This window comes from Ranitomeya imitator, chromosome 4, assembly GCF_032444005.1.
Source record: "Ranitomeya imitator isolate aRanImi1 chromosome 4, aRanImi1.pri, whole genome shotgun sequence".
Classification (NCBI taxonomy): Eukaryota; Metazoa; Chordata; class Amphibia; order Anura; family Dendrobatidae; genus Ranitomeya; species Ranitomeya imitator.
Window position 1 is genome coordinate 8,263,616 of NC_091285.1, and position 25,338 is coordinate 8,288,953.

The 25,338-nt window shown below is 48.7% G+C and overlaps 1 protein-coding gene across 3 annotated transcripts in view; it reads left to right on the forward strand.

Annotated features, from left to right (window-relative positions):
* The first annotated feature begins 15,009 nt into the window (after window positions 1-15,009).
* USP18 (ubiquitin specific peptidase 18) overlaps window positions 15,010-25,338 on the forward strand; it is a 29,633-nt gene continuing 19,304 nt past the window's right edge. Inside the window, exons 1-4 of one of the 3 annotated variants that reach the window (XM_069762872.1) lie at window positions 15,016-15,094; window positions 17,227-17,456; window positions 20,447-20,593; window positions 22,600-22,696. In XM_069762872.1, coding sequence (XP_069618973.1) covers window positions 20,476-20,593; window positions 22,600-22,696 — 215 coding nt within the window. In that variant the 5' untranslated portion in view covers window positions 15,016-15,094; window positions 17,227-17,456; window positions 20,447-20,475. Of the gene's footprint in view, window positions 15,095-17,136; window positions 17,457-20,446; window positions 20,594-22,599; window positions 22,697-25,338 lie in introns of those variants that run through there. The other 2 variants (XM_069762873.1, XM_069762874.1) reach the window with 2 other exon arrangements.

Consider the following 25,338-nt stretch of genomic DNA (forward strand, 5'->3'; position numbering starts at 1 on the left):
GATGCAGCGCCATGTAGCAGGGCACAGTGATCCGGGTGATGCAGCGCCATGTAGCAGGGCACAGTGATCCGGGTGATGCAGCGCCATGTAGCAGGGCACAGTGATCCGGGTGATGCAGCGCCATGTGGCAGGGCACAGTGATCCGGGTGATGCAGCGCCATGTGGCAGGGCACAGTGATCCGGGTGATGCAGCGCCATGTAGCAGGACACAGTGATCCGGGTGATGCAGCGCCATGTAGCAGGGCACAGTGATCCGGGTGATGCAGCGCCATGTAGCAGGGCACAGTGATCCGGGTGATGCAGCTCCATGTAGCAGAGCACAGTGATCCGGGTGATGCAGCTCCATGTGGCAGGGCACAGTGATCCGGGTGATGCAGCTCCATGTAGCAGGGCACAGTGGTCCGGGTGATGCAGCGCCATGTGGCAGGGCTCAGTGATCCGGGTGATGCAATGCCATGTGGCAGGGCACAGTGATCCGGGTGATGCAGCTCCATGTGGCAGGGCACAGTGATCCGGGTGATGCAGCTCCATGTGGCAGGGCACAGTGATCCGGGTGATGCAGCTCCATGTAGCAGAGCACAGTGATCCGGGTGATGCAGCGCCATGTAGCAGGGCACAGTGATCCGGGTGATGCAGCGCCATGTAGCAGGGCACAGTGATCCGGGTGATGCAGCGCCATGTGGCAGGGCACAGTGATCCGGGTGATGCAGCGCCATGTGGCAGGGCACAGTGATCCGGGTGATGCAGCTCCATGTGGCAGGGCACAGTGATCCGGGTGATGCAGCTCCATGTAGCAGAGCACAGTGATCCGGGTGATGCAGCGCCATGTGTCAGGGCACAGTGATCCGGGTGATGCAGCTCCATGTAGCAGGGCACAGTGATCCGGGTGATGCAGCTCCATGTAGCAGGGCACAGTGATCCGGGTGATGCAGCGCCATGTAGCAGGGCACAGTGATCCGGGTGATGCAGCGCCATGTAGCAGGGCACAGTGATCCGGGTGATGCAGCGCCATGTGGCAGGGCACAGTGATCCGGGTGATGCAGCGCCATGTGGCAGGGCACAGTGATCCGGGTGATGCAGCTCCATGTGGCAGGGCACAGTGATCCGGGTGATGCAGCTCCATGTAGCAGAGCACAGTGATCCGGGTGATGCAGCGCCATGTAGCAGGGCACAGTGATCCGGGTGATGCAGCTCCATGTAGCAGGGCACAGTGATCCGGGTGATGCAGCGCCATGTAGCAGGGCACAGTGATCCGGGTGATGCAGCGCCATGTGGCAGGGCACAGTGATCCGGGTGATGCAGCGCCATGTGGCAGGGCACAGTGATCCGGGTGATGCAGCGCCATGTAGCAGGACACAGTGATCCGGGTGATGCAGCACCATGTGGCAGGACACAGTGATCCGGGTGATGCAGCGCCATGTAGCAGGGCACAGTGATCCGGGTGATGCAGCGCCATGTAGCAGGGCACAGTGATCCGGGTGATGCAGCGCCATGTGGCAGGGCACAGTGATCCGGGTGATGCAGCGCCATGTGGCAGGGCACAGTGATCCAGATTATACAACGCCATGTGGCAGGACACAGTGATCCGGGTGATGCAGCGCCATGTAGCAGGGCACAGTGATCCGGGTGATGCAGCGCCATGTGGCAGGGCACAGTGATCCGGGTGATGCAGCGCCATGTAGCAGGGCACAGTGATCCGGGTGATGCAGCGCCATGTAGCAGAGCACAGTGATCCGGGTGATGCAGCGCCATGTAGCAGGGCACAGTGATCCGGGTGATGCAGCTCCATGTAGCAGGGCACAGTGATCCGGGTGATGCAGCGTCATGTAGCAGGGCACAGTGATCCGGGTGATGCAGCGCCATGTGGCAGGGCACAGTGATCCGGGTGATGCAGCGCCATGTGGCAGGACACAGTGATCCGGGTGATGCAGCGCCATGTGGCAGGGCACAGTGATCCGGGTGATGCAGCGCCATGTAGCAGGGCACAGTGATCCGGGTGATGCAGCGCCATGTGGCAGGGCACAGTGATCCGGGTGATGCAGCTCCATGTGGCAGGACACAGTGATCCGGGTGATGCAGCTCCATGTAGCAGGGCACAGTGATCCGGGTGATGCAGCGCCATGTGGCAGGACACAGTGATCCGGGTGATGCAGCGCGATGTGGCAGGGCACAGTGATCCGGGTGATGCAGCGCCATGTAGCAGGACACAGTGATCCGGGTGATGCAGCGCCATGTAGCAGGGCACAGTGATCCGGGTGATGCAGCGCCATGTGGCAGGACACAGTGGTCCGGGTGATGCAGCGCCATGTAGCAGGACACAGTGGTCCGGGTGATGCAGCGCCATGTGGCAGGACACAGTGGTCCGGGTGATGCAGCGCCATGTAGCAGGACACAGTGATCCGGGTGATGCAGCGCCATGTGGCAGGACACAGTGGTCCGGGTGATGCAGCGCCATGTAGCAGGGCACAGTGATCCGGGTGATGCAGCGCCATGTGGCAGGACACAGTGGTCCGGGTGATGCAGCGCCATGTAGCAGGACACAGTGATCCGGGTGATGCAGCTCCATGTGGCAGGACACAGTGGTCCGGGTGATGCAGCGCCATGTGGCAGGACACAGTGATCCGGGTGATGCAGCGCGATGTGGCAGGGCACAGTGATCCGGGTGATGCAGCGCCATGTGGCAGGACACAGTGATCCGGGTGATGCAGCGCCATGTAGCAGGGCACAGTGATCCGGGTGATGCAGCGCCATGTGGCAGGACACAGTGGTCCGGGTGATGCAGCGCCATGTAGCAGGGCACAGTGATCCGGGTGATGCAGCGCCATGTGGCAGGACACAGTGGTCCGGGTGATGCAGCGCCATGTGGCAGGACACAGTGGTCCGGGTGATGCAGCGCCATGTAGCAGGACACAGTGATCCGGGTGATGCAGCGCCATGTGGCAGGACACAGTGGTCCGGGTGATGCAGCGCCATGTAGCAGGGCACAGTGATCCGGGTGATGCAGCGCCATGTGGCAGGACACAGTGGTCCGGGTGATGCAGCGCCATGTAGCAGGACACAGTGATCCGGGTGATGCAGCGCCATGTGGCAGGACACAGTGGTCCGGGTAATGCAGCGCCATGTAGCAGGACACAGTGGTCCGGGTGATGCAGCGCCATGTAGCAGGACACAGTGATCCGGGTGATGCAGCTCCATGTGGCAGGACACAGTGGTCCGGGTGATGCAGCGCCATGTGGCAGGACACAGTGATCCGGGTGATGCAGCGCCATGTGGCAGGGCTCAGTGATCCGGGTGATGCAGCGCCATGTGGCAGCGTCACCACGTTACCGTCATATAGGGCATCTCCGGTGGCTCATATGTTTGCAGGGTTTCATCACATGTAAGAAATGCAACAAAAATAATCATTCCAATTTCAAACAAAAATGACAAATGTTTTCTCCGCTTCCCTCCCGACTGATGGAGATGTTAACTCCTTAACGACCTGTATCAATCACTGACAGCGACATCTTAAGAAAGTCCGTCCAATCAACCTGCATGCCATCATTGTGTCAGAGATGTCCCATCCATCAACATAAGAATGTTTAACCCCTTAAGGACCGAGCCTCCTTTCACAATTCTGACCACTGTCACTGTGGTTATAACTCTACCGGATCTCGATGATTCTGACGTTGTTTATTCGTGACAGATTGTACTCTATGATAGTGATACATTTTGATCTATATCATTTATGAAAATTTTGAAAATTTGACAAAAACATTAGAAAATTTCTCAATCTCCAAACTTGTGGAAATGTGGAAGCCCCCTATATTTCTGTTAACAGGTGATGGACCTGAGTGGGGACTCTTTTGAGGATTGAGTTGAAGCTTTTATTGTGAACATTTTACATAGCGTTTTGGATCACAGTTATCCAGCACTCTACGCTGAGCACTTTGGGGTTTCCGTCTAAATCTCTGAGTGACGTGATTCAGATGAAACCGCCGAGGGATCCATTCACTATAATGAGGCAGCAGAGTTACTGTGGACTCCGTCTGGCCTCTGTTCAGCATTGCCCTTTTTTTCAGTGGAAAAAATTGTGGTAGACTGTGCTTTTATGCAATCCTAAAAAGATGGACACCGCTGGATCACAAGTCAGACGGAGTCCACAGTGCTTCCATCTGCCTCACTATAGGGAATCTTCCGCCAGAGGTTCCATCTGAATCACGTATTTCAGAGATTTACATGGAAACCCCGGTGTAAGCGCGCAGTGAAGAGCGCAGGATAAGTGTGAGCCGAGCCTTACTGGGATCTTTGGGAGGAAGAATGAACAAATCAACAGCAGGTGAAGAATTGTTTTTATTTTTTATGCCGTTCCTTGTGCGGTATAAGTGATTAGGTTACTTTATTCTTCGGGTAGGAGCGATTATAGCGATACCAGATTTATCTTTTTTTTTATTTTGGCTCACACAAAAAACTCTTTATTTAAAATATAGTTTTTGCATTGATTTATTCTGAGAGCTATAGGTATTATTTTATTTTTTCGCTGATGGAGCTGTATGGCGGATTGTTTTTTGCGGGGCAAGATGCCGTTTAAGTATTTACATGACGTCCGCTGTGCTGAGCTCCTACGGTGATCGTGCTGGGATCTGATGATATTTCAGCACTTCCCGGCCGATCACAGTGATCAACCAATCAGGTTGTCGGCACGGAACTGTCACTGTCATTATGGACATAGCACGTCATGCTGCCGGAACCTTCTCATGATTTTGCTATTTCCTTCATTGGTCACTAAGTGGTTAAATACCAAGATGAGTGCGAGAATGAAAAATCAAAATGTCTAAACTGACACTTCAATAAAGAAGGATCAAAATGTCGCATGTTCCCCAAAATGGTATCAATAAAAATGTCAGCTCTGCGTACAAGAAGCGCGTCCCCTCTACAGCGATGTGGACGGAAAAACGCAACAGCTCTTGGAAGCCGAGGAGGAAACAATGAAGAAAGTCTGAGCCCTGAAAGAGTTAACAAAGAAAAACTAATCTACAACAATAGTGCACAGAGCGCCCCCCAAACATAAGGGGTCACAGAATAAGGGTCTTCCCAACTGTGGGGTCCTGAAAGTTACAAGAATAAACACAACATAACTTCATTATAAGGACAGAAGAGATGGAAGAAAGCAGCCGAGAGAGAGTAGCAATGGCGGCACTGGGCATGAAGGGGCATCAGGAGACGCTCCTCTAGAAGACGTGTGGTGAAATATATATATATAAATATATATCTATATGTGTGTAGTGACATATGTCTAGGGTTATATGTGTGACTAGTGATAATGTAACATCTGTCCTGAAGACAAGTCGCACCTAGGTGTTAATAGGTACTTCTTTGGGACTAGTAGAAATTCTGTCTCCATATCTCACCAGGGGGTCTAGCTAGGGCCGAGAAGAAAAGCAACATTTGGCACCTTCTAGGTCTTGGAGGGGAGACACTAATTGCGGCCTGAGGGAAGCTATCCCTGGGAACCATCTCACACGTGTCTCCAGAGGAAAATAATATATATTCATTAGTAGAGCGGCCGTGCCCAGTGAAACAGACCGCAATTATGATATTAACCTGGGAGGCCGGTCTAGAAACCTGACCTCAGACCAAAGTTATAAATTTAGGCTGCAGACAGAGAATTGTGTTCACATGTAGGGGCAGCCTGAGAAGCTGATGTGTTCCACCAACTACATTTTTCCTTCCCTCAGGGAGCAGAAAGGAACTATCAGTTAGGTAATTTCTGTAAGTTTCTCCTGTTTATTTTGACACTGTTTTGCATAAGTTGTATCATATTTTTATACCTTTTTCTTATTGTAAGCATTGAACTTTTTGCTATTAAAGTATAAAACTAACAAGTTGAACCTTGAATGTTCTAAAAGAATCCATAGCCTAAAGGTGTGTGAGCCTTATGAGTGATAGACATATTTTTATTAGTATTATTAGTTCTGGGACTCATCGCCCGTGTATTCGGTGAGTGGTGGCAGCGTGTATGAGCGGGTGTGTGGTCTGGGTCGGTGTGTGATTTATGCTCCCATTACAGCATAGGACAGAGGTTGAATGCTGGACTGAGAGTGGGGAGATAGATTAACCCTTGCAGACACAACCCCAAGTCACGTGTGAGAGCAGGCACGTGACGAAAAAGTGACACCACGGAGAAGGGATCCGTGACAACATGCCTGTATGGACCTCGTGCGCTGGGCACAGTCATGGAGGGCAGATAAGGGTCTTCCCCTACCTGTTGCCTCAAAGCTGAAGCTATAAGAGTAAACATTGTCTCATGCTGAAGATGAAGATTTCCCATCACTGGAGCGGAGGGTCCAAGGCCGCCCCCTGATAACAGCCCATAGCATTATCTCCCTCCACCATCTGTAGAGGGGGCACAATGCAGTCAGGGGGCAACGTCCTCCTGGAATCACCAAACCCAGACCCCTCCATCAGAGGTATATAGAGAAGAGTGATCCGCAGTGGTGTAACTAGAGTCCGATGGGACCAGTGCAAAGTTTAGACCTGGGTCCTCACCTGCATGTTGATCTCCCATCCTGGTTTATATAGTTGTGTGAAAAAGTATTTGCCCCCTCCCTGATTTCTGATTCTTTAGCATGTTTGTCACACGGAAATGTTTCCGATCATCAAACAAATGTAAATATTAGGCAAAGATAACACAAGTTACACAAAATGTAGTTTATTAATGAAGGTCTTTTATTATTAAGGGAAAAGGAAATCCAAACCTACAGGGTGTGAGAAAGTGATTGCCCCCTAAACCTAATAACTGTTCGGACCACCCTGAGCAGCAATAACTGCAATCCAGCCTTTCCGATAACTGGCAATGAGTCTTTTACAACGCTCTGGAGGAATTTTAGCCGCTCATCTTTGCAGAATCTTTGTAATTCATCCACATTGGAGGTTTCTGGGCATGAACCGCCTTGTTAAGGCCACAGCATCGCAATCGTATTAAGGTCAGGACTTTGACTAGGCCGCTTCAAAGTCTTCATTTTGTTTTTCTTAAGCCATTCAGAGGTGGACTTGCTGGTGTGTTTTGGATCGTTGTCCTGCTGCATTAACCCAAGTGCGCTTCAGCTTGAGGTCAGGAACAGATGGCCGGACATTCTCCTTCAGGATTTTTTGATAGACAGCATAATTCATGACTCCATTTACCACAGCAAGTCTTCCAGGTCCTGAAGCAGCAAAACAGCCCCAGACCATCACACTACCACCACCATATTTTACTGTTGGTATGATGTTCCCTTTCTGAAATGCTGCGTTACTTCTACACCAGATGTAATGGGACATATAGACCTTCCCAAAAGTTTAACTTTTATCTTGTCAGTCCACAGAGTATTCTCTCCCAAAAGTCTAGGGGAACATCAAGATGTTTTCTGTCAAAACTGAGATGAGCCTTTATCTTCTTATTGCTCAGCACTGGTTTTCGTCTTGGAGCTCTGCCATGCTGGACATTTTTGCCCAGTCTTTCTTATTGTGCATAATAAAGAAAACTTGGCACTCAACTTCTAGAATATTTATTTGGATTCTTTAATGCAGCCAGAAAATAATATAGACGTTTCAGCCTTACTGGCCTTCATCAGTAACAGACTGCAGTATAGTAGTTAATCGTGTTCAATGTGATAAAAGAAGTGACACCATAGTCCCTGTATATGTGACTGGTCATGCTCTGGGCATGGAGCCTGTATCGGATAGGACCTGGGTGGGTGGGGGTGCTGACGGCAGTCACCAGCAACGCGGCGTCCACCGCTCACTACACCATTACTACCACACATTGGGTTTGGCTCCATGGTATGGTTCAGGCTTTTAGCAGCTCATGATGATATTTATGTTACTTGTTTGATTGACTAACGACAACTTAGAGCTTGGCAAGATCTGTGGGGATCTACATGGGATAAGGATCTGGTTCTGTGGCATCTCTGTAGCCTCGGAGGCTAATGGCAAATTGTTATATCGTCTGTTTAGCAGGATAAGATATATGGAGTTGATTGATAACGTTTATTTTTTCTTTGCATTTGGTGCCAATCATTGCTTCCTTACTTTATTGGATGAATGAGATGTAACACAGTTCCCAACCCACCCTGAACCACAATATTGTTTGTAAATGATCTCCTTCATGAACCCCCTGTAGCATTTCAGATGTTTAATATTTTGTAATATTACAGTCATATAAAGTATCTACAGGAGTTTGCTGGTATACCGTGGCTCCTGCGCTTTAAAAGGCAAATAATATGCCATGTTAAATGGTTTTAATTTTTATGTGTGTTGTTAAGTGTAATAATAAAAATGTTTTATTTATGGTGATCCCTTCTCTGTATGTATGTCTCTCTGTTCTTGGCTTACAGCAATCCTGGTATATATGTCTCCCATCCTGGTATATATGTCCCCCATCCTGGTATACATGTTCCCCATCCTGGTATGTACGTCCCCCTTCCTGGTATATACGTCTCCCATCCTGGTATATACGTCTCCCATCCTGGTATACATGTCTCCCATCCTGGTATACATGACTTCCATCCTGGTATATATGTCTCCCACCCTGGTATATGTCTCCCATCCTGGTATATATGACTCCCATTCTGGTATACATGTCCCCCATCCTGGTATACATGTTCCCCATCCTGGTATACATGTCTCCCATCCTGGTAAACATGTCCCCCATCCTGGTATACATGTCCCCCATCCTGGTATACATGTCCCCCATCCTGGTATACATGTTCCCCATCCTGGTATGTACGTCCCCCTTCCTGGTATATACGTCTCCCATCCTGGTATATATGTCCCCCATCCTGGTATACATGTTCCCCTTCCTGGTATATACGTCTCCCATCCTGGTATATATGTCTCCCATCCTGGTATACATGTCTCCCATCCTGGTATACATGTCCCCCATCCTGGTGTACATGTCCCCCATCCTGGTGTACATGTCCCCTATCCTGGTGTACATGTCCCCCATCTTGGTATACATGTCCCCCATCCTGGTATACATGTCCCCCATCCTGGTATACATGTCCCCCATCCTGGTGTACATGTCCCCCATCCTGGTGTACATGTCCCCCATCCTGGTATACATGTCCCCCATCCTGGTATACATGTCCCCCATCCTGGTATACATGTCCCCCATCCTGGTATACATGTCCCCCATCCTGGTATACATGTCCCCCATCCTGGTATGTACGTCTCCCATCCTGGTATATATGTCTCCCATCCTGGCATATATTTCCTCCATCCTGGTATGTACGTCCCCCATCCTGAGTCCATTGAGCTGAAGTATATTGCGGTGCAGGGACCCTCTGGCTCCCTGCACTGCAATTGCCACCACCGGCCAATCAGAGGCAGCTGACATCAGCGTGCCTGCTATGATGACGCATAATGTCACTGCAATGAGATGCCAAAGCCTCGCACTCGGAGTCCCTGCACAGGCATACACTTCAACTGAATTTGGGTCCTCAGACGCACCCCGAGCTGCAGTAAGCACAGGGATCGGAGGGCCCCCTGTAGCCTGGTTACAGTTGCACCCTCTGGCGATCGGTCACTGCACAGAACACGTCTCCTCCAGAGTCCAGTGATGGCGGCTTTACGCCACTACATCTGACGCTTGGCAATGTGCTTGGTGATGTGCGGCTGCTCGGCCATGAAGCTCCCAGCGGGGGGGCGCAGTGCTAATGGTCCGGACTCTGCAGTTATGGGGTCAACAAATATCTCAGCGCATTTGCAGCATTTCAAATAATATAAGTCACAATAATCTTATTATGAAGGTAAGGTTACTCATTATAATGCCGTAGATGATGGACTAAAATCATAGGCCAAATCGTTAACAAAATATGTGAGGAGCAGAGAAAAGGAAAAACCAACGATCAGTAAGACAAAAATATATTTACAAAGTAGAAAGAACTTTATTATAGACAAATACAAGGGACAAGTGTGACAGTGGGTATTCCCACAAAGCATATGTACAATAAACAAAGACAAGGGACAGGGGGAGACCGGCAAAAATAGATCAAAGTTTATTCAAATTCATATTGTTTGAAATACGGACAAATATAGTATTAGATAACTATATACCCCTACAGAAAGAAGGTGATCCTGGACAATAATGGTTCACCCATCATCATGTATAAACAACGTAATTGGTCACAAAAGGAACTATCAGTGGTGCAGAGGGAATAGACACTGCATTAGATGAAAAATATCAGCGATAGTACAGAGCGTCTAAGCATCTCATACCTAAGTGGACGACCAAGGGACCACCTGGATAATAAGGAGGGGAACTGCCGGTCCAACCCCCCTCACCCCGACGCGCGTTTCGGCAAAGCCTTCATCAGGGGGCATTATGGGGTCAGTAGCGTGGTGGGGACATTTCTGCCCTCATCTCCTCAGCACTCGGCGCCCCCCCTGCTCTGTAACGTTACGGGGTCTCCACTTTGGGGCTGGATGACCTGAATAAATGATCATCACACAAAAAAAAAAAAAAATGAGTCACTGATATGAAGAAAAGAAACCAGCGATCTGCGGCTTCTCCATCCCAGCCGGGGGAATAGTCTGCAGTGTAGATGTCTGGCGTCCAGATAACGTAAAGTTACCCTGCAAATAGCATGGAAGAGAACGATTCCCTCCACTTGTGCCCCCGGCAATAATCCCACCATCCGTGCTCCTGGGCTGGCAGGGGTTAACAGTGCCGGGCTCCAGGGCTGGCAGGGGTTAAGGCTCCTGGGCTGGCAGGGGTTAAGGGTCCTGGGCTGGCAGGGGTTAAGGGTCCTGGGCTGGCAGGGGTGAAGGCTCCTGGGCTGGCAGGGGTTAAGGCTCTAGGGCTGGCGGGGGTGAAGGCTCCTGGGCTGGCAGGGGTTAAGGCTCCTGGGCTGGCAGGGGTTAAGGCTCCTGGGCTGGCAGGGGTTAAGGCTCTAGGGCTGGCGGGGGTTAAGGCTCTAGGGCTGGCGGGGGATAAGGCTCTAGGGCTGGCAGGGGTTAAGGCTCTAGGGCTGGCAGGGGTTAAGGCTCCTAGGCTGGCAGGGGTGAAGGCTCCTGGGCTGGCGGGGGTTAAGGCTCCTGGGCTGGCGGGGCTGAAGGCTCCTGGGCTGGCGGGGGTTAAGGCTCCTGGGCTGGAGGGGGTGAAGGCTCCTGGGCTGGCGGGGGTGAAGGCTCCTGGGCTGGCAGGGGTGAAGGCTCCTTGGCTGGCGGGGCTTAAGGCTCCTGGGCTGGCGGGGGTGAAGGCTCCTGGGCTGGCGGGGGTTAAGGCTCCTGGGCTGGCGGGGGTGAAGGATCCTGGGCTGGTGGGGGTGAAGGCTCCTGGGCTGGCGGGGGTGAAGGCTCCTGGGCTGGCAGGGGTTAACAGCGCCGGGCTCCTGGGCTGGCAGGGGTGAAGGCTCCTGGGCTGGCGGTGGTTAAGGCTCCTGGGCTGGCGGGGGTGAAGGCTCCTGGGCTGGCGGGGGTGAAGGCTCCTGGGCTGGAGGGGGTGAAGGCTCCTGGGCTGGCGAGGGTTAAGGCTCCTGGGCTGGCAGGGGTGAAGGCTCCTGGGCTGGCGGGGGTTAAGGCTCCTGGGCTGGCGGGGGTGAAGTATCCTGGGCTGGCAGGGGTGAAGGCTCCTGGGCTGGCGGGGGTTAAGGCTCCTGGGCTGGAAGGGGTGAAGGCTCCTGGGCTGGAAGGGGTGAAGGCTCCTGGGCTGGCAGGGGGTGAAGGCTCCTGGGCTGGCAGGGGTGAAGGCTCCTGGGCTGGCAGGGGTGAAGGCTCCTGGGCTGGCAGGGGTGAAGGCTCCTGGGCTGGAAGGGGTGAAGGCTCCTGGGCTGGCAGGGGTGAAGGCTCCTGGGCTGGCGGGGGTTAAGGCTTCTGGGCTGGCGGGGGTGAAGGCTCCTGGGCTGGCGGGGGTTAAGGCTCTAGGGCTGGCAGGGGTGAAGGCTCCTGGGCTGGCAGGGGTGAAGGCTCCTGGGCTGGCAGGGGTGAAGGCTCCTGGGCTGGCAGGGGGTGAAGGCTCCTGGGCTGGCAGGGGTGAAGGCTCCTGGGCTGGCAGGGGGTGAAGGCTCCTGGGCTGGCGGGGGTGAAGGCTCCTGGGCTGGCGGGGGTGAAGGCTCCTGGGCTGGCAGGGGGTGAAGGCTCCTGGGCTGGCAGGGGTGAAGGCTCCTGGGCTGGAAGGGGTGAAGGCTCCTGGGCTGGCGGGGGTGAAGGCTCCTGGGCTGGCGGGGGTTAAGGCTCCTGGGCTGGCAGGGGTGAAGGCTCCTGGGCTGGCAGGGGGTGAAGGCTCCTGGGCTGGCGGGGGTGAAGGCTCCTGGGCTGGCGGGGGTGAAGGCTCCTGGGCTGGCGGGGGTGAAGGCTCCTGGGCTGGCGGGGGTGAAGGCTCCTGGGCTGGCAGGGGGTGAAGGCTCCTGGGCTGGCAGGGGGTGAAGGCTCCTGGGCTGGCGGGGGTTAAGGCTCCTGGGCTGGAAGGGGTGAAGGCTCCTGGGCTGGAGGGGTGAAGGCTCCTGGGCTGGCAGGGGGTGAAGGCTCCTGGGCTGGCAGGGGGTGAAGGCTCCTGGGCTGGCGGGGGTTAAGGCTCCTGGGCTGGAAGGGGTGAAGGCTCCTGGGCTGGAGGGGTGAAGGCTCCTGGGCTGGCAGGGGGTGAAGGCTCCTGGGCTGGCGGGGGTGAAGGCTCATGGGCTGGCGGGGGTGAAGGCTCCTGGGCTGGCAGGGGTTAAGGCTCCTGGGCTGGCAGGGGTTAAGGCTCCTGGGCTGGCAGGGGTGAAGGCTCCTGGGCTGGCGGGGATTAAGGCTCCTGGGCTGGCGGGGGTGAAGGCTCCTGGGCTGGCGGGGATTAAGGCTCCTGGGCTGGCGGGGGTGAAGCTCCTGGGCTGGCGGGGGTGAAGGCTCCTGGGCTGGCGGGGATTAAGGCTCCTGGGCTGGCGGGGGTGAAGGCTCCTGGGCTGGCGGGGATTAAGGCTCCTGGGCTGGCGGGGATTAAGGCTCTAGGGCTGGCAGGGGTGAAGGCTCCTGGGCTGGCAGGGGTGAAGGCTCCTGGGCTGGCAGGGGTGAAGGATCCTGGGCTGGCGGGGGTTAAGGCTCTAGGGCTGGCGGGGGTGAAGGCTCCTGGGCTGGCAGGGGGTGAAGGCTCCTGGGCTGGCGGGGGTGAAGGCTCCTGGGCTGGCGGGGATTAAGGCTCCTGGGCTGGCGGGGGTGAAGGCTCCTGGGCTGGCGGGGATTAAGGCTCTAGGGCTGGCAGGGGTGAAGGCTCCTGGGCTGGCAGGGGTGAAGGCTCCTGGGCTGGCAGGGGTGAAGGATCCTGGGCTGGCGGGGGTTAAGGCTCTAGGGCTGGCGGGGGTGAAGGCTCCTGGGCTGGCAGGGGGTGAAGGCTCCTGGGCTGGCGGGGGTGAAGGCTCCTGGGCTGGCAGGGGTGAAGGCTCCTGGGCTGGCAGGGGTGAAGGCTCCTGGGCTGGCAGGGGTGAAGGCTCCTGGGCTGGCAGGGGTGAAGGCTCCTGGGCTGGCGGGGATTAAGGCTCCTGGGCTGGCGGGGGTGAAGGCTCCTGGGCTGGCGGGGATTAAGGCTCCTGGGCTGGCGGGGGTGAAGCTCCTGGGCTGGCAGGGGTGAAGGCTCCTGGGCTGGCAGGGGTGAAGGCTCCTGGGCTGGCGGGGGTTAAGGCTCTAGGGCTGGCAGGGGTGAAGGCTCCTGGGCTGGCAGGGGTGAAAGCTCCTGGGCTGGCAGGGGTGAAGGGTCCTGGGCTGGCGGGGGTGAAGGCTCCTGGGCTGGCAGGGGTGAAGGGTCCTGGGCTGGCAGGGGTGAAGGCTCCTGGGCTGGCAGGGGTGAAGGCTCCTGGGCTGGCGGGGATTAAGGCTCCTGGGCTGGCGGGGGTGAAGGCTCCTGGGCTGGCGGGGATTAAGGCTCCTGGGCTGGCGGGGGTGAAGCTCCTGGGCTGGCGGGGGTGAAGGCTCCTGGGCTGGCGGGGGTGAAGGCTCCTGGGCTGGCAGGGGTGAAGGCTCCTGGGCTGGCGGGGATTAAGGCTCCTGGGCTGGCGGGGGTGAAGGCTCCTGGGCTGGCGGGGATTAAGGCTCCTGGGCTGGCGGGGGTGAAGCTCCTGGGCTGGCGGGGGTGAAGGCTCCTGGGCTGGCGGGGATTAAGGCTCCTGGGCTGGCGGGGGTGAAGGCTCCTGGGCTGGCGGGGATTAAGGCTCCTGGGCTGGCGGGGATTAAGGCTCTAGGGCTGGCAGGGGTGAAGGCTCCTGGGCTGGCAGGGGTGAAGGCTCCTGGGCTGGCGGGGGTGAAGGATCCTGGGCTGGCGGGGGTTAAGGCTCTAGGGCTGGCGGGGGTGAAGGCTCCTGGGCTGGCAGGGGGTGAAGGCTCCTGGGCTGGCGGGGGTGAAGGCTCCTGGGCTGGCAGGGGTGAAGGATCCTGGGCTGGCAGGGGTGAAGGCTCCTGGGCTGGCGGGGGTGAAGGCTCCTGGGCTGGCGGGGGTGAAGGCTCCTGGGCTGGCAGGGGTGAAGGATCCTGGGCTGGCAGGGGTGAAGGCTCCTGGGCTGGCGGGGGTGAAGTATCCTGGGCTGGCAGGGGTGAAGGCTCCTGGGCTGGCAGGGGTGAAGGATCCTGGGCTGGCAGGGGTGAAGGCTCCTGGGCTGGCGGGGGTGAAAGCTCCTGGGCTGGCGGGGGTGAAGGCTCCTGGGCTGGCAGGGGTGAAGGCTCCTGGGCTGGCAGGGGTGAAGGGTCCTGGGCTGGCGGGGGTGAAGGCTCCTGGGCTGGCAGGGGTGAAGGCTCCTGGGCTGGCAGGGGTGAAGGGTCCTGGGCTGGCAGGGGTGAAGGCTCCTGGGCTGGCAGGGGTGAAGGGTCCTGGGCTGGCGGGGGTGAAGGCTCCTGGGCTGGCGGGGGTGAAGGCTCCTGGGCTGGCAGGGGTGAAGGCTCCTGGGCTGGCAGGGGTTACTCCTGGTTTCCTCAGGGCTCCTCTCTCTCAGCTGCAGTTTTCTAGTTTCATTTTCCTGACTGAAGAGAGAGAAATGAAACTAGAGGGAGCGGAGTCCCGGATGTGAGCGAACGTGAGCGCGTGCATGTGAGAGTGTGAGCGCGTGCACGAGAGCCACAGCCGGTCTATAAGAGGCAGAGCGCACAGCGCGGTCCTGTGCACGGACCCTGCTCTGTAAGTATCTGTCTGTGTGTATTATTATTATTATTATTTATTGTTATAGCGCCATTTATTCCATGGCGCTTTACATGTGAGGAGGGGTATACATAATAATAACAAGTACAATAATCTTACACAATACAAGTCACAACTGGTACAGGAGGAGAGAGGACCACATATATATAGTGTATGTATATATGTGTGTGTATATAATCTGTATATATAGTATATAGTCTGTGTATATAGTGTCTGTATATAGTCTGTGTATATACTGTGTATATATAGTATATAGTCTGTATATATATGTGTGTGTATATAATCTGTATATATAGTATATAGTCTGTATATATAGTATATAGTCTGTGTATATACTGTGTATATAGTGTCTGTATATAGTCTGTGTATATAATCTGTATATATAGTATATAGTCTGTGTATATAGTGTCTGTATATAGTCTGTGTATATATAGTATATAGTCTGTGTATATAATCTGTATATATAGTATATAGTCTGTGTATATAGTGTCTGTATATAGTCTGTGTATATACTGTGTATATATAGTATATAGTCTGTATATATAGTATATAGTCTGTGTATATAGTCTGTGTATATACTGTGTATATAGTGTCTGTATATAGTCTGTGTATATAATCTGTATATATAGTATATAGTCTGTGTATATAGTGTATATATAGTATATAGTCTGTGTATATAGTCTGTGTATATACTGTGTATATAGTGTCTGTATATAGTGTCTGTATATAGTCTGTGTATATAATCTGTATATATAGTATATAGTCTGTGTATATAATCTGTATATATAGTATATAGTCTGTATATATAGTATATAGTCTGTGTATATACTGTGTATATAGTGTCTGTATATAGTCTGTGTATATAATCTGTATATATAGTATATAGTCTGTGTATATAGTGTCTGTATATAGTCTGTGTATATATAGTATATAGTGTCTGTATATAATCTGTATATATAGTCTGTGTATATAGTCTGTGTATATACTGTATATATAGTGTCTGTATCTCGGGCTCCCCGCGGACTCTTCTTCTTACACATTTTCCTTCTTTTCACTCTTCAATGGTTTCACTTTAATTCTTTATTGGAGGAAATGAACGATATCAGTGTGTGGAGAAGCGACACCGATATATAGAATTATCCAGGGACGGAGACATTATAGGGAGATTATTACACACAATCATCACTCACATAGGACGGCAGATACGACACCAACAGCTCTGTACGTCTGTGTCCTCTAGACTATACACTGTGGGGTTTTACATATAGAAATATATAGAACTTTGTAAAGCTGAAAATATTTCACCTCATAGTTTTTGATCTTTTCCCTTTTAAACTGAAGAGTGACCTGGAGAGCGGGCAGAGAAAGCAGACAAAAGTCAGAGAAACAGAGAGATAGATAATAGACTGATAGATGATAGATACATATTAGATAATAGAGAGATGATAGATAAATATATAATAGATGATTGATAGATGATATATAGATAAATATAGATAATAGATAAATATATATTAGATAGATATTAGATGATAGATAAATATATAATAGATAGATAATATATATATAATAGATAGATATTAGATAATAGATGATAGATCATAGATAAATATAATAGATAGATAAATAATAGATATATAATAGATAGATAGATAATAGATAAATATATAATAGATAGATGTTAGATAATAGATGATAAATAGATGATAGACGATATACAAATAATAGATAACTATAGATAATAGATGAGATAGATGATAGATAATAGAGAGATGATAGATAGATAATAAATATATAATAGATATTAGATAGATGATAAATAGATATATGATTGATAGATGATATATAGATACATATATATAATAGATAAATATATATTAGATAGATATTAGATGATAGATAAATATATAATAGATAGATATTAGATAATAGATGATAGATCATAGATAAATATAATAGATAGATAATAGATATATAATAGTTAGATGGATGATAGATAAATATGTATAATAGATAAATGATAGATAATATATAGATAGATAGATAATACATTGCTTCTTGCTCAGCTCCCAGCAATCTTCGCTTGTGCTGCTGCTATTTTTCCATTGTAGATATTTGCGCCCTTTGACACGAGAAGACATCAGATATTAGACACCAAGAAAATTTCCACCAAAGTATTAAAGAATAAAGTATCTATATTTCTGCTTCCAATCTGCTGACGACAGATGAATATATAGACGGACACACGGCCCAATGACGGGCGTCAGATTCTACCGCTCCCACCGGTGTAACCTGCTCTCATCACTCAGGAACACAGAGTGGAAAACACCGAAATATTTCTGTATGTACAAAGTCTATAAGACGGCAAATAAACAGGTTCTCACTATCACTCCCATCATCTGTGGAAACAAAACTAGGAAATCTCAGAGCAATGTGTGTCCTCTCCTGCCACCAATATAGTCACTAAGGAGGATGCCAGGAAATCACCTGTACTACACCGTGCACTGCTCTACTTCCATCACAGGAGCAAAAACTATGTGATATGCAAATAAGGAAGAATCAATGTTTTCTCAGACTGCCTTAATTTGCATTCTGATTACTGTAATTTCTAAATTGACAGCACAGCCTGCACTCAGGACACTGCAAGAGCCATCACATAGTGTTCATGCAGTATTATAATAGTTATATTCTTGTACATAGGGGGCAGTATTATAGTAGTTATATTCTTGTACATAGAGGCAGTATTATAGTAGTTATATTCTTGTACATAGGGGCAGTATTATAGTAGTTATATTCTTGTACATAGGGGCAGTATTATAGTAGTTATATTCTTGTACATAGAAGGCAGTATTATAGTAGTTATATTCTTGTACATAGGGGCAGTATTATAGTAGTTATATTCTTGTATATAGGTGCAGTATTATAGTAGTTATATTCTTGTATATAGGGGCAGTATTATAGTAGTTATATTCTTGTATATAGGAGCAGTATTATAGTAGTTATATTCTTGTACATAGGGGCAGTATTATAGTAGTTATATTCTTGTACATAGGAGCAGTATTATAGTAGTTATATTCTTGTACATAGAAGCAGTATTATAGTAGTTATATTCTTGTACATAGAAGCAGTATTATAGTAGTTATATTCTTGTACATAGGGGCAGTATTATAGTAGTTATATTCTTGTACATAGGGGCAGTATTATAGTAGTTATATTCTTGTACATAGGGGCAGTATTATAGTAGTTATATTCTTGTACATAGGGGGCAGTATTATAGTAGTTATATTCTTGTACATAGGGGGCAGTATTATAGTACTTATATTCTTGTACATAGGGGCAGTATTATAGTAGTTATATTCTTGTACATAGGAGCAGTATTATAGTAGTTATATTCTTGTACATAGGGGCAGTATTATAGTAGTTATATTCTTGTACATAGGAGGCAGTATTATAGTAGTTATATTCTTGTACATAGGGGGCAGTATTATAGTACTTATATTCTTGTACATAGGGGCAGTATTATAGTAGTTATATTCTTGTACATAGGAGCAGTATTATAGTAGTTATATTCTTGTACATAGGGGCAGTATTATAGTAGTTATATTCTTGTACATAGGGGGCAGTATTATAGTAGTTATATTCTTGTACATAGAAGCAGTATTATAGTAGTTATATTCTTGTACATAGGAGCAGTATTATAGTAGTTATATTCTTGTACATAGGAGCAGTATTATAGTAGTTATATTCTTGTACATAGGAGCAGTATTATAGTAGTTATATTCTTGTATATAGGGGCAGTATTATAGTAGTTATATTCTTGTACATAGGGGCAGTACTATAGTAGTTATATTCTTGTACATAGGAGCAGTATTATAGTAGTTATATTCTTATACATAGGGGGCAGTATTATAGTAGTTATATTCTTGTACATAAGAGCAGTATTATAGTAGTTATATTCTTGTACATAGGGGCCAGTATTATAGTAGTTATATTCTTGTACATAGGGGCAGTATTATAGTAGTTATATTCTTGTACATAGGGGCAGTATTATAGTAGTTATATTCTTGTACATAGGGGGCAGTATTATAGTAGTTATATTCTTGTACATAAGAGCAGTATTATAGTAGTTATATTCTTGTACATAGGGGCCAGTATTATAGTAGTTATATTCTTGTACATAGGGGCAGTATTATAGTAGTTATATTCTTGTACATAGGAGCAGTATTATAGTATTTATATTCTTGTACATAGGAGCAGTATTATAGTAGTTATATTCTTGTACATAGGAGCAGTATTATAGTAGTTATATTCTTGTACATAGGGGGCAGTATTATAGTAGTTATATTCTTGTACATAGGGGCAGTATTATAGTAGTTATATTCTTGTACATAGCAGCAGTATTATAGTAGTTATATTCTTGTACATAGGGGGCAGTATTATAGTAGTTATATTCTTGTACATAGGGGCAGTATTATAGTAGTTATATTCTTGTACATAGGGGCAGTATTATAGTAGTTATATTATTGTACACAGGAGCAGTATTATAGTAGTTATATTCTTGTACATAGGAGCAGTATTATAGTAGTTATATTCTTGTACATAGGGGCAGTATTATAGTAGTTATATTCTTGTACATAGGGGCAGTATTATAGTAGTTATATTATTGTACACAGGAGCAGTATTATAGTAGTTATATTCTTGTACATAGGAGCAGTATTATAGTAGTTATATTCTTGTACATAGGGGGCAGTATTATAGTAGTTATATTCTTGTACATAGGGGCAGTATTATAGTAGTTATATTCTTGTACATAGGGGCAGTATTATAGTAGTTATATTATTGTACACAGGAGCAGTATTATAGTAGTTATATTCTTGTACATAGGAGCAGTATTATAGTAGTTATATTCTTGTACATAGGGGCAGTATTATAGTAGTTATATTCTTGTACATAGGGGCAGTATTATAGTAGTTATATTATTGTACACAGGAGCAGTATTATAGTAGTTATATTCTTGTACATAGGAGCAGTATTATAGTAGTTATATTCTTGTACATAGGGGCAGTATTATAGTAGTTATATTATTGTACACAGGAGCAGTATTATAGTAGTTATATTATTGTACACAGGAGCAGTATTATAGTAGTTATATTCTTGTATATAGGGGCAGTATTATAGCAGTTATATTCTTGTACATAGGAGCAGTATTATAGTAGTTATATTCTTGTACATAGGAGCAGTATTATAGTAGTTATATTCTTGTACATAGGGGCAGTATTATAGTACTTATTGCATACAGGGGGTGTTTTGATGTCGTGTTATATATTGTAGGTTGCTCTTACAATGACTTTTGAGGCAGGATGTCCGATGACGGTTATGCAGATATACAACTGCTGGAAGGCGATGTTTCTCCTCAGGATGTCAGTGCGTCTCAGCCCCTAAAAAGTTTATCGTACTGCACAGGAAAATTTAAAAATGGTGAGTTTTATTCCAGGTGATATTTTTTGCTCTTTTTAGGTTTCTTTGATTTTGAGTGATCTAATATATTATCCCTTAAATTCCATTTTACAATTTTATCGTTACATTTAGTGTTCTTATACTAAGAACAATTTACAACATGTTGCTGCCTTTGGTCTTTTCTTTGCCTTCAGAGCTGCGTTCACAATTTCTCCAGGTTTTTCTTGACTCAGACTTCACATCTCACTTAGGATTGAATGGGATGTGTTATTACATAGGGTAGATATACAGTGGGGCAAAAAAGTATTTAGTCAGTCAGCAATAGTGCAAGTTCCACCACTTAAAAAGAGAGAGGCGTCTGTAATTTACATCATAGGTAGACCTCAACTATGGGAGACAAACTGAGAAAAAAAAATCCAGAAAATCACATTGTCTGTTTTTTTGACATTTTATTTGCATATTATGGTGGAAAATAAGTATTTGGTCAGAAACAAAATTTCATCTCAATACTTTGTAATATATCCTTTGTTGGCAATGACAGAGGTCAAACGTTTTCTGTAAGTCTTCACAAGGTTGCCACACACTGTTGTTGGTATGTTGGCCCATTCCTCCATGCAGATCTCCTCTAGAGCAGTGATGTTTTTGGCTTTTCGCTTGGCAACACGGACTTTCAACTCCCTCCAAAGGTTTTCTATAGGGTTGAGATCTGGAGACTGGCTAGGCCACTCCAGGACCTTGAAATGCTTCTTACGAAGCCACTCCTTCGTTGCCCTGGCGGTGTGCTTTGGATCATTGTCATGTTGAAAGACCCAGCCACATTTCATCTTCAATGCCCTTGCTGATGGAAGGAGGTTTGCACTCAAAATCTCACGATACATGGCCCCATTCATTCTTTCATGTACCCGGATCAGTCGTCCTGGCCCCTTTGCAGAGAAACAGCCCCAAAGCATGATGTTTCCACCACCATGCTTTACAGTAGGTATGGTGTTTGATGGATGCAACTCAATATTCTTTTTCCTCCAAACACGACAAGTTGTGTTTCTACCAAACAGTTCCAGTTTGGTTTCATCAGACCATAGGACATTCTCCCAAAACTCCTCTGGATCATCCAAATGCTCTCTAGCAAACTTCAGACGGGCCCGGACATGTACTGGCTTAAACAGTGGGACACGTCTGGCACTGCAGGATCTGAGTCCATGGTGGCGTAGTGTGTTACTTATGGTAGGCCTTGTTACATTTGTCCCAGCTCTCTGCAGTTCATTCACTAGGTCCCCCCGCGTGGTTCTGGGATTTTTGCTCACCGTTCTTGTGATCATTCTGACCCCACGGGGTGGGATTTTGCGTGGAGCCCCAGATTGAGGGAGATTATCAGTGGTCTTGTATGTCTTCCATTTTCTAATTATTGCTCCCACTGTTGATTTCTTCACTCCAAGCTGGTTGGCTATTGCAGATTCAGTCTTCCCAGCCTGGTGCAGGGCTACAATTTTGTTTCTGGTGTCCTTTGACAGCTCTTTGGTCTTCACCATAGTGGAGTTTGTAGTCAGACTGTTTGAGGGTGTGCACAGGTGTCTTTTTATACTGATAACAAGTTTAAACAGGTGCCATTACTACAGGTAATGAGTGGAGGAAAGAGGAGACTCTTAAAGAAGAAGTTACAGGTCTGTGAGAGCCAGAAATCTTGATTGTTTGTTTCTGACCAAATACTTATTTTCCACCATAATATGCAAATAAATTGTTAAAAAAAACAGACAATGTGATTTTCTGGATTTTTTTTTCTCAGTTTTTCTCCCATAGTTGAGGTCTACCTATGATGTAAATTACAGACGCCTCTCATCTTTTTAAGTGGTGGAACTTGCACTATTGCTGACTGACTAAATACTTTTTTTCCCCACTGTATATCCTTTATGGTGCCACTTTACATGCAGGTGAAGTCTCCATCTTTGTTAGTGTTGTGACTGTGAACACTTTTCCTTCTGCTGAATCGTCTGGTCTCTGCCTGACGTCTTCTGTTGTTCTCTGTTCCTCAGGGGCGGTCGGACTCTGTAGTGTCGGAGTGACGAGCTGCCTGAATCCGCTGCTACAGACACTTTACATGTACAAGGAATTCACCGATTTACTGTGCCGGTGAGAAACGAGTTCTGGCAGTTCTGCAGCTGAAGCCCCCAGTGTTCCCTGCTTGTTCAGTGTCTGCGCGGAGCATGCTCACCTACATATCAGGCACGGCGTGCAGGAAAGTATGTGCCCCCCTGTATTATAGGAGGACAGTTTACAGAGAGCGATGTTCAGGAATGTCTCCTCCGCTTGGACACATTCTTACCCCCCACTTCGTGCTCCCCCGTTATTATAGCAATGAAGGGATCATTGTCGTGCGCCCCCAGATCCCTTATCCAACCACAGGCGAGAACAGCGCGTATTACTGTGCGTACACTATATACAGTGGGTACGGAAAGTATTCACACCCCTTTACATTTTTCACTCTTTGTTACATTGCAGCCATTTGGTAAATTCAGTAAAGTTCTTTGTTTTCTCATTAATGTGCACTCTGCCCCATCTTTTCCGGAAAAAAAACAGAAATGTAGAAATTTTTGCAAATTTATTAAAGAAATACTGAACTCTCCCATGGTCATAAGTCTTCAGGCCCTTTGCTCAGTATTGGGTAGAAGCCCCTTTTGAGCTCGTACAGTCATGAGTCTTCTTGGGAATGATGCCACAAGTTTTTCACCCCTGGATTTGGGGATCCTCAGCCATTCTTCCTTGCAGATCCTCCAGTTCCCGTCAGGTTGGATGGTGAACGTTGGTGGACGCCATTTTCAGGTCTCTCCAGAGATGCTCCATTGGGTTTAGGTCAGGGCTCTGGCTGGGCCGGTCAGGAATGGTCACAGAGTTGTTCTGAAGCCGCTCCTTTGTTATTTTAGCTGTGTGCTTAGGGTCATTGTCTTGTTGGAAGGTGAACCTTCGGCCAAGTCTGAGGTCCAGAGCCCCTGGAAGAGGTTTTCATCCAGGATATCTCTGTACTTGGCCGCATTCATGTTTCCTTCAATGGCAACCAGTCGTCCTGTCCCTGCAGCTGAAAAAAACCACTATAGCATTATGCTGCCACCATGTTTCACTGTGGGGATTGTATTGGGCAGGTGATGAGCAGTGCCTGGTTTTCTCCACCCATACCACTTAGAATTACCGTATATACTCGAGTGTAAGACGAGATTTTCAGCCCATTTTTTAGGCTAAAGTGCCCCTCTCGGCTTATACTCGAGTCATTGTCCCAGGGGGTCGGCAGGGGAGGGGGTGCGGCGGCTGTGACATACTCACCTGCTCCTGGCGCGGTCCCTGCATCTCTAATGGTCTCTGGGCGCTGACAGCTTCTTCCAGCGTTGAGCGGTCACATGGTACCGTTCATTACAGTAGTGAATATGGACTACTATAGGGGTGGAGCCGCATATTCATTACTGTAATGAGCGGTACCGGTGACAGCTCAATGCTGGAAGAAGCTGTCAGCGCCTGGAGAAGACCATCAGGGAAGCTGCCATGGACCGCACCGGGAGCAGGTGAGTATAATGGGGAGAGCAGCACTGCGCGATATTCACCTCTCCTCGTTCCACCGCCGGGCGCCGCTCCGTCTTTCGCATCCTCTGCTGTGACGTTCAGGTCAGAGGGCGCGGTGACGTGGTTAGTGCGCGGCCTCTGCCTGAGCGTCAGTGAAGAGGATGCTGAAGACGGAGCCTGGCGGTGGAACGAGGACAGGTGAATATTGCAAGTGCCGGGGGCCTGAGCGACGAGAGGTGAGTATGTCATTTTTTTTATTTTTTTTTAATCACAGCAACAGCGTATGGGGCAAATATCTCTATGGAGCATCTTATGAGGCCATAATCAGCATTTGTGCAGCATTATATGGGGCAAGTGTCTGTATGGAGCATCTTATGGGGCCATTATTAACCTTTGTGCAGCATTATTTGGGGAATATTTTAATATGGAGCATCTTATGGGGCCCATCATAAATTTTATGGAGCATTAAATGGGGCGTATTTTGTATGAAACATCTTATGGGGCCCATCATGAGCAGTATGGAGCATTATATGGGGCTCCTGATTCAATGTGGATATTCAAATACAACCTACTGATGTCTCAATTAATTTTACTTTTATTGGTATCTATTTTTATTTTGAAATTTACCGGTAGCTGCTGCATTTTCCACCCTAGGCTTATAATCGAGTCATTAACCCCTTTCTGACATCGGACGTACTATCCCGTCCATGTGGGGTGGGCCCCTATGACCACGGACGGGATAGTACGTCCAGCGCGATCGGCGGCGCTCACGGGGGGAGCGCCGCCGATCGCGGCCGGGTGTCAGCTGCCTATCGCAGCTGACATCCGGCACTATGTGCCAGGAGCGGTCATGGACCGCCCCCGGCACATTAACCCCTGGCACACCGCGATCAAAGATGATCGCGATGTGCCGGCGGTGCAGGGAAGCACCGCGCAGGGAGGGGGCTCCCTGCGGGCTTCCCTGAGCTCCCCGCAGCAACGCGATGTGATCGCGTTGCTGCGAGGGTCTTACCTCCCTCCCTGCTCCCTCCAGCCCCGGATCCAAGATGGCCGCGGATCCGGGTCCTGCAGGGAGGGAGGTGGCTTCACAGAGCCTGCTCAGAGCAGGCACTGTGAAGCCTGCAGCGCTGCATGTCAGATCAGTGATCTGTGATGTCCCCCCCTGGGACAAAGTAAAAAAGTTAAAAAAAAAATTTTTCAAATGTGTAAAAAAAAAAAAAAAA